This window comes from Myxocyprinus asiaticus, chromosome 41 (genome assembly GCF_019703515.2).
Source record: "Myxocyprinus asiaticus isolate MX2 ecotype Aquarium Trade chromosome 41, UBuf_Myxa_2, whole genome shotgun sequence".
Lineage (NCBI taxonomy): Eukaryota > Metazoa > Chordata > Actinopteri > Cypriniformes > Catostomidae > Myxocyprinus > Myxocyprinus asiaticus.
The window spans coordinates 15987189-16001700 of NC_059384.1; the positions used below are offsets into that span (position 1 = coordinate 15987189).

General features: G+C 37.7%; 1 protein-coding gene across 2 annotated transcripts; it reads right to left on the reverse strand.

Annotated features, from left to right (window-relative positions):
• Nucleotides 1-956: 956 nt before the first annotated feature.
• LOC127431446 (cyclin-dependent kinase 8) lies at nt 957-13487 on the reverse strand. 2 transcript variants are annotated; one of them, XM_051681847.1, is made up of 13 exons: nt 13050-13487; nt 9185-9260; nt 7067-7177; nt 6831-6971; nt 5149-5206; nt 4911-5042; nt 4630-4773; nt 4310-4379; nt 4147-4219; nt 3953-4050; nt 3499-3577; nt 3233-3394; nt 957-2060 (listed from the first exon to the last, which is right to left on the reverse strand). In XM_051681847.1, the coding sequence occupies exons 1-13, from the start codon at nt 13175-13177 to the stop codon at nt 1935-1937; spliced, it is 1398 nt and encodes a 465-aa protein (XP_051537807.1). In that variant the 5' UTR covers nt 13178-13487; the 3' UTR covers nt 957-1934. The 2 variants fall into 2 exon arrangements, with proteins under 2 accessions (XP_051537807.1, XP_051537806.1); XM_051681846.1 differs by having other exon boundaries at nt 3490-3577.
• Nucleotides 13488-14512: the final 1025 nt, after the last annotated feature.

A 14512-nucleotide genomic window follows, 5' to 3' on the forward strand; every position in this document is an offset into this window, starting at 1 on the left:
GACACATGTGAAGCATTTATTAAGGAGTTTCCAACGACTGTACATAAAGTTTTCAATTGTTACAATATGACGTATGCTGTGAATGAGCATGAAGACCTGAAAACTGTTTTTGCAGAGGACTTTAGGTAACTAAGACTAGGTAAAACCATTCTTTTGACATTAACCTGACAAGGAAAGTGGCAACACAAGTGAGTCAAGACATCACAGTCATTAATCTAACACAAAGTGGACTGTAGCTAAATGAATTTATTCCTCCTTTTAATTTCACTGTAATAATCTATTGCTACTTTGTGACATAAATCATGAAATAGGACATTTTATGTTTTTGAATAAGAGTATTAATTAAAGCCTTTAGTTAGTTATATGGCTCACTATTTGGCAAGTATTGGATGAAAGTTGCCCTTTTTATGCATGTTACTATAACTGCATAAAAATGACTTATAAGTCAATAAAAAATGCATTATAAGTCATTAACGGATCCCTTTATAAACCCTTACCAACGGAAATATTAATGTAGTGTTACCGTTTCTTTTAACGATCTAGGTAAGTCTGGATGTTTATGTAAAAATTGCTACTGACAGTGCAACACTACAGTGTAATTTCCCAATGTCTCTTTGTTGCTGAGTAGCATTACTCATCTTTGAAACTTTTGCAAAAATCAATATTTAATATAGTACAAATTAAAATACACTATGGTACTCCAAATTCAACAGATTTGAAATGTCGTTCATTTTAAATAGATTATCAAAGATAACCCAGCCATAAAAGCAAAAGAAAAATCCTTGACTCAATTTCTCAAAAAATGTAATTGAAAAATGAATTGAAAACGAAAGCATTGCAAGTTTATTATTGTTCCCGGTACCTCAGGCAATTTATGTATCTATCTATCTACCAATCTCACACACTCACTCTCACATACATACACCTTTTTAAACACACACAGAACTTTTTACTCATATTTTTAAACGCTTCCACTTTTATTGTCAGGATATTTGTTTCATGTAAAATATTTAATTACAATACAGTACAATGCATGTTCAATCTGCTGTCCACACAACTAGTCTTGTCATGAAGTTCTAAGGCTGATCTTTCACGCATAATAGCCGGTCTGACAGCAAAATGGAAGTTGCTGACCTCTCCTAACGTAAAAACAACACATTAAATTATTTAACTTCTAAAATCAAGTTTGCTGTTTTTTTTTTTTTTTTATATAGCCTACTACCAGTACAATCCAGCAGGGGGCAAAAGAGGTTCTCATTACACTTCAGTCAGCAGCTCCAGCACAGAATTCGGCCCACAGCATTGGGCTGAGAGTGAGTGCTTGAATTTATGTGTGTGTGTGTGTGTGTGTGTGTGTGTGTGTGTATGAGGGCAGACGGAAAAACAGACAGACAGACTGACTGACTCATGACAGAAAGTCAGTCTCTTTGCTGACAGTCACATAGCAGCTTTAGTCTTGGAGAGGCCAAAGGTCTTTCAAAGAAGGACTGGGGCTTCAGAAATTTGGTGGTATGGTGATTATTCACCCCAAGCCAAACCAGTCTTACTACAGCATATAGCCGTTCAGTACCACATATTGAGAATGTCTGTTGCTTTTTTGTGTATTTTTTTTTTTCACGCGAAGGATCACAGACTTGCAGCGAAGACTTGAACTATCACCAATGGAACACATATCTGTTTTTCCTCAGTCTTTAGGATTTGTTTTCATTTCTGTTTAAATTTTCTTTCTCAGCTGAGGATAATGTCAGCTGTATGATTCTGATGCGTTGTTAAGTTAGTTGGTTTCGTGTACGGTTATTGTTCCTGTGGCGTCTTTATGGAAATGCTGAACAGCAAGCGCCCAGTGTGGTAAGAGGGCGGTTCGGATTATGTCCACTCCCACCTCTCCAAGTACATTCTCCCTATTGGGCGTGGTGAGGGGGCCATGGCCTGACTCAGTAGCGGTGGGTCTGGTGTGAGTACTGTGGAGGCTGCTGGGAGGTAGAGGAATATCCCATGCTGCTTTGGGGCAATGATGTGCTTGGTCCAGGGTTCTGGTAGGCAGCATGTGGATTTGAGCGCTGGAACAAGGAAGAAGAGTGAACTTATTCTGCATCTTTTTTTAAACAATAATAAAAAAAGTTGTAATTAATTCCAGGTTCTATACAAGTTAAGCTCAATCGACAGCATTTGTGGCATGATATTAATTACCACAAAAATTTATTTTGACTTGAACCTTCTTTTCTTTAAAAAAAAACAAAAAAACTTTGTTCCAGTGAGGCACTTACAATGGAAGTGAATGGGGGCCAATCTGTAAACATTAAAATACTCACTATTTCAAAAGTACAGCAACAAGACATAAACAATATGCGTGTAAACATGATTTTAGTGTGATCAAATCACTTACTAACCTTTTTTGTGTAATGTTATAGCCAATTTTACAACTTCGTTGCCATGACGGTGTAATGTCAACAAACACTAAAACGACTGTAAAAATTACGATTTAAACAACTTTACAGCTCAAATAATACATGAGTTTTAACAGAAGAATAAATGTAAGTGCTTTTATACAATTATAAGCTTCACATTTCTGCCTTTAAACCCTCCAAAAATGGCCCCCATTGACTTCCATTATAAGTGCCTCAATGTAACCTGGATTTTTGGACGAGTTGAATACATTTTTGTAGTAATCAACATTATGCCACAAATCCTGTCGATTGAGGTTAACTTGTATTGAACACGGAATGTTCCTTTAAGGCATGTAAATACGATGGGAAATTATTACTTGCCACCAGCCAAATGCTTGTATTTTCTCACAGTGGCAGGTAATTTTGCTTATTCTACCAACTACTGTGGCAGGTGGCACATCTTGGATTGGCCATTGACAAGTAAAGCTCTTGCTTTGGTAACAATGGTGCACATTTATAGAAGTAATGCATTTACTTAGAACTTGAAGAATAGACAAAGTTCTGCTTTGTTGCTCATGGGTGCAGTGCGAGAAAGACCCAAATGAAAATACCCATAGATTACAGCTGTCAGATGTGCATTTGCTCAGTTGAACATATATACACGGCATTCTTGTATATCATTCTGAAATACTGTATATTACAGATAAATAAAAATAGCAAGTAAGTGGCTGGCAAAATTGGGCATTTAACAGCCACTGTAACTGGTGAGCAAAACCAGTTAATTTCCACCATTGTTTGAACAGTAACAGTGTTAAAAAATGAAGGTTTGTGTTTCCATGCATTACCTGGTAATCTGAGGTCATGATCAGGCCACTTGAGGTAGTAGTGGGCGGGACCACTCTCACCTTCTTCAGAGGCGGGCCTTGTGCGTGGCTGTTGTCAGGGTTACCTGTGTGCCCCGCCCCATTGGTGTGGTTGTTCCCCTGCTGCTGTTGCTGCTGGTTTTTCTGTGGTAACAGGAGAGCGAGAGGGAGCATTACAATTCACTCTAAACAGAAACACACACTCACAAATATAAACATTTAAAAAGAAACAAACACACATTTCTCACTTTATCAGCCTTATCTTCTGGCTCCTCTTCCGTCAGGAATTCTCGTTTGGGATAAGGAATCTGGCAGCCAGCAAAGACACTAAAAAAAACAACATCATCTCATCCAAGTAGTGCGACTGATAACAGTGTACATGTTTTGTAATATAGTGTATATATATTTGGTTTGTTTCTTCGACAGATTGACTTTTTCAAGCAGCACCCCAAATTACTTTTGTATGGGCATGCACAGCTTTTCCGTATGTGGCTCTTCTGAATAAGGCAATTACATGATGCAAAATTATGACCAATACAGGCTTATGTTAGCTGTCTTTTTTGGATTTCTAGGATCAGAATATTTAACACGCTTACATGACACATGCATAATCAGAATATAACCATATTCTGATATTTATGTGCATGTAAACGCAGTCCATGTCCTAAGCAGAAAGCTGATTTTGGATTTGATGCCACTCACTCAGACGTGGGTAAAGGCTCCTCTAGGAAGTATGGGTCTTGCATGGCCTGCTCAGACGTGATTCGGCGGATTGGGTCCATAGTGAGCAGCTTTTGTAGCTGAGAGGGAGTTCAAATGTCACTGGTGTATAGTTTCTAAATAAATCTTTGATTTTCCATAGTTGTATGTTTTGATAGAGTCAGTGGATCACTCACCAAGTGGAATGCTTTGCTGTCAGGTTTGACTTTATGTTTCTCCATATACTTTATAAGGCTGCAGTTAGTGTACCTACAGCAAGAGAGGATTGTCATCACTGAAACACCTTATAAATATGTTAATGTTTTCAGAAAAGCAAGCCAGAGATGAAATCAAACTAACGTATTCCTCCTAAAGTCTTTCATCAACGTAGAGTGTTCTGGCATCTTCTTAATGTCCTCCCAGTCTTTGTCTGAGAAGAAAATTAGATTAGGCTCAAAGATTACCAGCACTGAAGCACTGGCCTTCCAAGTACAACTATCAGAATAAAAGTTACTGGTTTAACATCTATGGATTATTTCTGTAAGAGAAAATGGACTTTGAACACATTAAATGACATTGAAGGAATGGTTACAATTGCTTGTACAGCACAAAAATAGTCTCAAAGCTCATATTAACTTGTTCTGAAATATGAATGGACAGCACAGTATATCGCAGAATACCTGCAGGAAAGCCCATGACATTAAAGATCCGGTCCAGCTGATCATGATGGTAGGGATTACTTGTCTTAATGTCCTCCTGTCGACAGTGGAAGATAGGCTCTGAGGTCAAAAGCTCAGCAAAGATACAGCCAATCGCCCAGATATCTGTGGAGGAGAGAAAGGCATGAAATCTAAAATATAAGACTGGGAAAACAGCAGTCCTGAGGGAGATGTGATATTACATTAGACAACTGTTTTTAACAAATGCATGGACAAGCATGTGCACATGCACACATACACACCGATGGCTTTGGTGTAATGCCTGGCTCCCAGCAGAAGCTCTGGTGCTCTGTACCAGAACGTAACAACTACAGGGTCCAGATCCGCTAAAGGCTTCAGTGGTGAATTGAAGAGTCGTGCAAAACCCATATCCGCTGCACATAAAATCATAGGATGGTTATGACTGTAAAGCAAAACAATCATGTGCAGACATCTGTTCTTTTTGTTGAATACGGAAAGAAAACAGAACTGATGTTATACCTATCTTTACGCGTCCTCTTTCAGGACCTTCTCCCATTACCAAAATGTTGGCAGGTTTCTGTGGTGAAAAGAATCGAAAGTCAAAGTGCAGGTTAAAATTGTCAAAGTTCAGAATTTAAACACTTCCTCTTTTTAACCTTGTGTGTGGATTTTGTATTTTGGCTTCACTATACACAATGCATAATTTAATTTAAATTAATTTACACTGACTGATCTCAGTTCAGAAGACTCTGGACTGTCAGTAAAGGGTTAAACTTTCGACATACAGAGTCATGTGACAAAACGACATAGCGCCGATCACAGCGGAGTTTATCTTTAGGAGTAATGCCAACAGCACTACATCTGGTAAGAAACCTAATCAAGATTTTTACATTGAAACCTATTTAATTCAAAAGATTAGAGTCTCTGGTTTCATCCGATATGCCATTTTTAAGATTTGAGCGATTTATTGCGAAATGCCACGCTGCTATACACAATGTACACTAATGTGTACTTTAGCACATTTCAGAGGCTTTGTATGGAGATAGGATGGAAATAAGGTGCATTTTTAACTGTTCTGAGACCAGTACAGACAGACAGCACACTGAAGGTTAAGTCATTAACTAAATAGGGAGCAAGGGAGGATCCTATAGCTTTCTATGCAGCAAGTGCATTCACTCCTAAAATCTGACCAAAAGTTCAGTTTCAGGCTGCGGATGTTGTTTGGACCACTCAACATGTTTGGAAGACATGGGACAATAGTAATCTGTACATAGATTCAGATTTTTATAATGTATAGTTTTATTTTAACATGACTGGCAGTGATTGGACGATGCTGGCCATTTTTTTGAATAATAATTAATTATGCTAATTTCTGATATAATGTCTGAACGTCTCAAAAACATGAATAACCAACACTCCTGGAAACATAAAAAATTTGATAAAAAAAAAAAAAAAAACATCTGACTTTCTACAGTATAGCTTAGTATTATTTAAAATGTCAGACCTTTGTTCCACTGTCCACATATGTTAACATCAATTTTTAGGAAGACTATTAGCTCTAGAAATGTACTTATTTATTTATTGCATGTTTATTAGTTGCTACTAGTTACAAATCAAAAGGGAAATGGAAAATGCACACAGCAGAACCTTACAGTAACCAAGATTTTTGCAGTTTCTGTGGTTATCGACATTATGCCACAAATTCTGTTAACAGAGCTTACTGTTCAGGGCACCTGCCTGAGAAAACATTTATTTATTTTTATTGCCATATCATTATCACTGGCTAATTTCATGGCAAGATCAAGGTAGTTTTAAAAGGTAATATCCACAACATAGTGTATAATACAGTAATATACACTATGAACATGATAGAAGACCTTTTATTTCAATATTTGATCAAAAAATAAAAATTTCCCCTGGTGAGACATTTTTTAAAACATCCACTAAAAATCTTTGAGTAAAAACGTTGAAAATAAACAATCTAACAAAAATCTAAGAAATGCTGCCACCTGCTGGAAACATTGTTATGAGATTCCTGATAATCACCCATATAATCATATACATTAAGTTTTTGAGTGAGAAGACTCAGGAGTGACAATTGAATTGGCTAATCAAAATATTTCATGAAAAGAATGATAAGCATGTCAAATCAAACACACGGGTGTACTGTTTGCCAAAGACACACACATACACAATCTCACCAGGTCTCTGTGCAGGACCCAGTTGGCATGCAAATAGTGGATGCCGTCCAGGATCTGGTAGAGCAAAGACTTAACCATCCCACGTGGCAGCTGAAGAGGCTTCTTATTAGCCTTGGAGGCTCTGTGGAACTTGATGATGTGCTACAGAGACACGTACACACTCAGCAAGATGTGCATACAAATATTTCGGTGTGTGTGTGTGCATGCATGCAACTGTGTATTTTAGTGTGTATTACCCAGAGGTCATGTTCAGCATAGTCAAAGAGAAGCCACACTTTGCGGTCTGCATGTGACAGGAAAACCTTCTGCAGTGAGATCACATTGGGGTGCTTCAGTTCACGCAGCAGCTGCAGGGAGTAAACAAGAACAAACACACACACGTGCGTGCTGAGAAAGACATCTACAGTGCACCCACAGAACCCAAAATACACAGAATCACATCAGACTCAAGTAAGTTTATTAAGCACTGCATTACTGCAGAATAGCTGGCTGTTTTTGAATTGGAAGTCTACATAACAGACCTACATTTTGGTCCATATTTTGATATTTTGACATTTAAGGTAGCTAAATATTCCTGTAGTTAATTAGATTTGTACAAAGTAGCTACTTTGTTAGAATGAGCACATTGCATTGTACACAAGCATTTGAGTTGATCATATTTAAAATTTTGTGGCATTCAGTTCATGTGTGCTGCTTTGAGGTCATCTGTATGTTATTATTCTCATAACATTCAGTTTTAGCAGATACACACATATTTAAAGGGATAGTTCACCCAAAAATGAAAATTCTTTCATAGTTTATTTACCCTCATGCCATCCCACATGTGTATGACTTTCTTTCTTCTGCTGAACACAAATTAAGATTTTTAGAAGAATATTTAAGCTCTGTAGGTCCATACAATGCAAGTGAATGGGTGCCAAAAGTTTGACGCTCCAAAAAGCACATTAAGGCAGCATAAAAGTAATCCATAAAACTCCAGTGGTTAAGTCCATATATTCATAAGCGTTATGATGGGGTGGGTGAGAAACAGATCAATATTTAAGTAAATTTCTGCTAGAAATTCTTATCCTTGCCCAGTAGGGGGCGTATGCATGAAGAATGTGTAAGAATCACCAAAAACACAAGAAGAATGTGAAAGTGAAAGTTAATGTGCAGATTGACTGAGGAGAATTTATAATAAAAACGGACAAAAATATATTCACCCACACCTATCATAACGCTTCTGAAGACAATGATTTAACCACTGGAGTCATATGAATTACATTTATGCTGACCTATATGATTTTTGAAGCTTCATCATTTTGGCACCCATTCACTTGCATTGTATGGACCAAAAGAGCAAAGAAATTCTTCTAAAAATCTTCATTTGTGTTCTGCTGAAGAAAGTAAGTCATACACATCCAGGATGGCATATGGGTGAGTAAATGATGAGGGAATTTTCATTTTTGGGTGAACTATTCCTTTAAAATGTACAGTATTTCCCTTCAGGAAAAACTGACTAAAAATATTCATGACTCATGTTGAACTACAGAGACTTTTGTCTAATCAAGAGGTCTCCAGAATAAGAAACCGACCACCAAGCAGCCAATCATTGTTCATAGATGTAGCCTATTGTAAGTAAATCCTGTTGGCTTTTTAACAAACCCTTTGATATGTTCCACCCAAATTCTGTTTTAATAGGAAACACATTAACACTGTGTTCATCTGAGTCTTTCAGACCTAAACATCACTAAACTTGCAAAGATATCTGAGGCCATCATTTGTTTCAGATTTATTCAAGACCAAAATTCTCATTCAGAATGAAACATTTTACAAATTGTTCTGTTCTGAATAAGTTACAAGGCGAATGTGACCTTTATAGACATGCTTATTTAGGTCTAAGGCAGATTTGTCATCTCATTAGCTCACTCCATGACGACTTACTTAAACAAACAAAAGCCTTGGAAATTGACCAAAAACCTTGCAGGTGATGTCAAATATAGGGTTTGGACACATGACTGTATCACATGACAGCAAATACGTCATTGTTTTCAGATATCTCAGTTTTCACTGTCCACACTACAACGCAAAGACTGCGTTTTCAAATGTATCCACTTTGGAAAGCGTTTTCAAAAAGCTCAATTTTAAAACGCTTAAAACGCCATCTCAGTGTGGATGGAAGGCCAAAACTTAGCAAAGTTAATGCATTTTCAAACTAAAGCATATTAGTGTGGATGTAGCCTAAAGTATCCACATAACCCAAATGTGTTTCTAGGAACTTAGTAAAACAATATGGCATGTGCCAGAGCTACTTTACCTTAAGGACATCCTCTTGACAGGAACACAATTAAACTTTTAAAGATCAATGTACTTACTGCTATCTCTCTGCAGGCGGACATAGAGATTCCTGTGCCTTCAATTTGCTTCAGAGCATAGTCTTTATCATCCTTCCTGAAAATTAAGATAACGGCAAATGCAATTACTCTTCAGTACATTTCCCAAAATCTGTACCTACAGAGCACATTAAACCACTTGCACTTAGAATGAATCTTTTGGGATAGACAAGGTAGGCTCTACCAAGTCTAAATGGTGAAAATCCCAGGACATCAGCAGTTACAGAAATACTCAAACCAGACCATCTGGCACCAACAATCATGCCACAGTCCAAATCATTGAGATCACATTTTTTCCCCCATTCTGATGGTTGATGTGAACATTAACTGAAGCTCCTGACACGTATCTGAAGGATTTTATGCACTACATAAAAAAAAAGATAATCGCATGGATGATTGTTGGTGTCAGATCGGCTGGTTTGAATATTCCTGTAACTGCTGATCTCCTGGGATTTTCACACACAACAGTCTCTAGAATTTACTCCGAATGGTACCAAAAACAAAAAACATCCAGTGAAGGGCAGTTCTGCCTTGTTGATGAGAGAGGTCAAGGGAGAATGGCCAGACTGGTTTGAACTGACAAAGTCTACGGTAACTCATATAACTGCTCTGTACAATTGTGGTGAGAAGAATGCTATTCTGAGATGCAGGTTGGCGCTCTTTTGGCGGCACGAGGATGACCTACACAATATTAGGCAGGTGGTTTTAGTGTTGTGGCTGATCGATGTATAAATATACACTGGCGGCCAAAAGTTTGGAATAATGTACAGATTTTGCTGTTTCGGAAGGAAATTGGTACTTTTATTCACCAAAGTGGCATTCAACTGATCACAAAGTATAGTCAGGACATTACTGATGTAAAAAACAGCACCATCACTATTTGAAAAAATAAAGTAATAATAAAGTAATTTTTGATCAAATCTAGACAAGCCCCATTTCCAGCAGCCATCACTCCAACACCTTATCCCTGAGTAATCATGCTAAATTGCTAATTTGGTACTAGAAAATCACTTGCCATTATATCAAACACAGTTGAAAGCTATTTGGTTCGTTAAATGAAGCTTAACATTGTCTTTGTGTTTGTTTTTGAGTTGCCACGGTATGCAATAGACCGGCATGTCTTAAGGTCAATATTAGGTCAAAAATGGCAAAAAAGAAACAGCTTTCTCTAGAAACTCGACAGTCAATCAATGTTTTGAGGAATGAAGGCTTTACAATGCTTGAAATTGCCAAAAAACTGAAGATTTCATACAATGGTGTACACTACAGTCTTCAAACACAAAGGACAACTGGCTCTAACAAGGACAGAAAGAGATGTGGAAGGCCAGATGTACAACTAAACAAGAGGATAAGTACATCAGAGTCTCTAGTTTGAGAAATAGATGCCTCACATGTCCTCAGCTGACAGCTTCATTGAATTCTACCCGCTCAACACCAGTTTCATGTACAACAGTAAAGAGCAGACTCAGGGGTGCAGGCCTTATGGGAAGAATTGCAAAGAAAAAGCCACTTTTGAAACAAAAAGAAAATGTTAGAGTGGGCAAACACTAGACACTGGACAACAGATAATTGGAAAAGAGTGTTATGTATCTTAACCCCGTTGAGCTTTTGTGGGATCAGCTAGACTGTAAGGTGCGTGAGAAGTGCCCGACAAGACAGCCACATCTATGGCAAGTGCTACAGGAAGCGTGGGGTGAAATGTCACCTGAGTATCTGGACAAACTGACAGCTAGAATGCCAAGGATCTGCAAAGCTGTCATTGCTGCACGTGGAGGATTTTTTGATGAGAACTCTTTGATGTATTTTAAGAAGTTCTGAAAATTTTTTACAATTGTAATAGTAACTTTTCACGTTATTAATGTCCTGACTATATATTGTGATCAGTTGAATGCCACTTTGGTGAATAAAAGTACCAATTTCTTTCCATAGGAGCAAAATCTGTAAATTATTCCAAACTTTTGGCTGACAGTTATATATATATATATATATATACATACAGTACTGTGAAAATGTTTTAGGCACCTGTGAAAAACTTTCAAAATGAGGATTTCTTAAAAAAATAATGACATAAATAGTTTTCATTAATCAATTAACATCATACAAAGTCCAGTAAACAGAAAAAGAGCTAAATTAATATTTGCCTTCAAAACAGCACCAATTCTCCTACTTACACCTGGACACAGTTTTTCTTAGATGTTGGCAGATAGGATGTTCCAAGCTTCTTGGAGAATTCGCCACAGTTCTTTTATTTATTTAGGCTGTTTTTGTTACCAAAAACATTGAGAGAAAATTTATTTCTACTCCTTTTTTCCCCAGCAGACTTCAAATGAAAAAGAACTCTCAATTCCCCATTCCAGCATAACTGGATCAGTAGATTCAAAACCTATTGTCTTCTGTGGGTCTCTTCCTGTGATTTTCTTTTGCATTCAAAGTAGCACCAAATACAACTCATAAACTATTCGAGTCAAGGCCATTTTGTTACTTTCCAAGAGTGGGAAATTACTACAGTTATTAGTTTAAAGGTTTTACCAGGTATTTTTTGTTTAGGTTGTGCTGGTCAATATGGCAGTTGTCTTGGACTTTCACTGACACCAAGTTGCATGGATGCAGCTTCATTCAAATGCAATAGTTTTCAGTTACAGCTGCCATTGTAGAAGTTCACTATTCCAAAGTCAGCCATGATTAATTCAATTCATGAGTGAAAATTTCCAATAACAGGGTGGTTACTGAGATTAGTAAGCAAGTAGTATTCGGCTGGAAATTTTATCTAAACATGGCAGCACCCATGAGGGGACCCTCTCCATGTAGAGTAAAACAGCTTTTATAAGGTAACGGATATATTGTCTTCATCTCATGTGAGTGGTCCTGAGTTTATACATACTATTAATACAAAGATACTATTTATTTCTCTTTAAGAGTAAATAACTTTAATGAGGAAGAATTACTAAATGCACCTTAAAAAATATATTATGTTTATTTGGTCCATCGTTCAAATTTAGTTTATAGTCCTACCCTGGTCGTTTTGAGGTAACATGTAAAGGTCCTTTTTCTTAGAAACCTATTGCTGACACAAACATTACAAAGCTCAGCACGTCATGGCTATATTTTTGTTCTAACAACCTCTTGTCATCACTAACATTTGCTGCGACGACACACTTGGTATCAAACGGTTAAGTGACACCAAACTGCGTAGTGTGTCACTGACGTAGAGTGTAACTGCAGAGATACTTTCATGGGGCTGAGTGCAGAAAAAGATAAGCCATAAGTAGAAGCCCTGCAACCCACAGACACCTGAAAACGGCAACGTGCACCAAAGAGATCCTCCTTGTAAACCCGCGAAGTGGGGCCGATGCAGCGTTTTACGTCAATACTTATCTGCATTGTAATATGTCACGAGTGACGTCAAGCACATTACATTTTGGGATTAAGTAGTTTTGTAATGGTGTAGAAAAACATACTAGACACATTTTGTGGAGTACAACCAACAAATTATGTTTTGTTTTGTTGGTTTACTATTTCAACTATTCAGTATGCTTCAGATGCATCTGCTTGGCTCGTGCAACGTCGTTCACTCATGCTGCACCTGTGCAAATTATAATTTTTTGTAAGACCGTCAATCACAACAACATTCCAGCCTGCTGACGTACATTCAAAATCCCCTACAATTGTGTTTCACTGGCACTGTGAGCGGGGAAAATTAAGCTCTCTAATAAGATGATAAACGCGTCTCTTTAAAATACTGGACCATGGGCGGGTAACACAAGGTCCTTTTCGATTTCTGAGAGCAGAATGCGACAGGAGCGCAGGCCTCGTATCGTTGCACAACAAGTCCATCCTGCAAACTCACCCATCTTTCCTCTTGGCTTTGTATACATGGCCATATGTCCCCCGTCCAACTTTACATCCCTCGTACTCAAAGAGATCCTCGACTCGTTCTCTCTCCCCGGTGAGCTTCACTTTGAAATCATAGTCCATTTTCACCGTTATGACGAGGATCCGGGCTGTGCCTTCCCTTTAAAGCGCCGCTGGGGAGGCAACTTACTTCAAGCCCCGTTTAGACAATTAGTTGCCTTCCCTCGCGTCGCTTTCAACTCAACTAAAGAGTCCACATTTACCGCGAGCAATTACGGGCGGCTAAAACAACGTATAAACAATGTGGATTCTGATCTGCCACCAAAACAAAACGCAGATACCAGTTGCTTTCTTTGATATTTCTATGCAACTGCGATCAGTGCGCTGCTCAGCCGGTATCTCACCCGGGAGAGTTGAGCGTCGAAGTACGGCAATGTCGTAAAAACGTCGTGAATGCCACTAACAACCGAGCAGTGGGCTTGTCGGCTTTGTGGCGCACCACGTGGATCTTAAAGGAATAGTTCATCCAAAAATAAAAATGTTTCTCATCATTTACTCACCCTCATGCCATACAAGATGTGTATGACTTTCTTTCTTCTGCTGAACACAAACGAAGATTTTTAGTAGAATATCTCAGCTATGTTGTTCCTCACATGCAAATTCCAAAACTTTGAAGCTCCTAAAACACATAAAGGCAGCATAAAAATTATCCACATGACTCCAGTGGTTAAATCCATATCTTCAGAAGCAACATGATAAGTGCGGGTGAGAAACAGATCAATATTTAAGTCATTTTTTACAATACATTTCCACTTTCACTTTCACATTCTTTTGTTTTTGACGATTCACATTATTGGTGCATATGGCTACATACTGGGCAGGGAGGAGAATTCATAGTAAAAAAGGACTTAAATATTGAGCTGTTTCTCACCCAAACTTATCATATCGTCTCTGAAGACGTGGATTTAACCACTGGACACTTATGGATTACTTTTATGCTGCCTTTATGTCTTTTTTGGAGCTTCAAAATTGGACCTACAGAGCTGAAATATTCTAAAAATCTTTGTGTTCAACAGAAGAAAGTCATACACATCTGAGATGGCATGAGGGTGAGTAAAAGATGAGAGAATGTTAATTTTTGGGTGAACTATCCCTTTAAGATGGTTCAAATCAACATTTTCTCACAATTTTAACAATTTGAAAACACGTTTATGAGATGTCTATTCAAGGACATTTGTTTTTCTACAATAGCTTCCATATAAAAAAATTAAAATTATAAAAAAACAAACAAAACAAAACAAAAACAAAACAAAAACAAAACTAGGATCCCTTTTACTCTTCTTTACCAAAGAACACATTTGTGTTCCAGTATACTTTCGTTGTAGTTAAATAAATAGAGCCCTCCAACATTTTAAAAAGAAGTATCTGGAGCGAAATTCGTTGTTCTAAAAAATGTCA

Coding starts and splice junctions, on each gene's coding strand:
- LOC127431446 (XM_051681846.1), bottom strand. CDS start 13,177: ATGGACTATGATTTCAAAGTGAAGCTCACCGGGGAGAGAGAACGAGTC. Junction 4,380..4,629: donor TGTCATGGGCTTTCCTGCAG/GTATTCTGCGAT, acceptor TTTTCTTCTCAG/ACAAAGACTGGGAGGACATT. Junction 2,061..3,232: donor TCATGACCTCAGATTACCAG/GTAATGCATGGA, acceptor TCCTTGTTCCAG/CGCTCAAATCCACATGCTGC.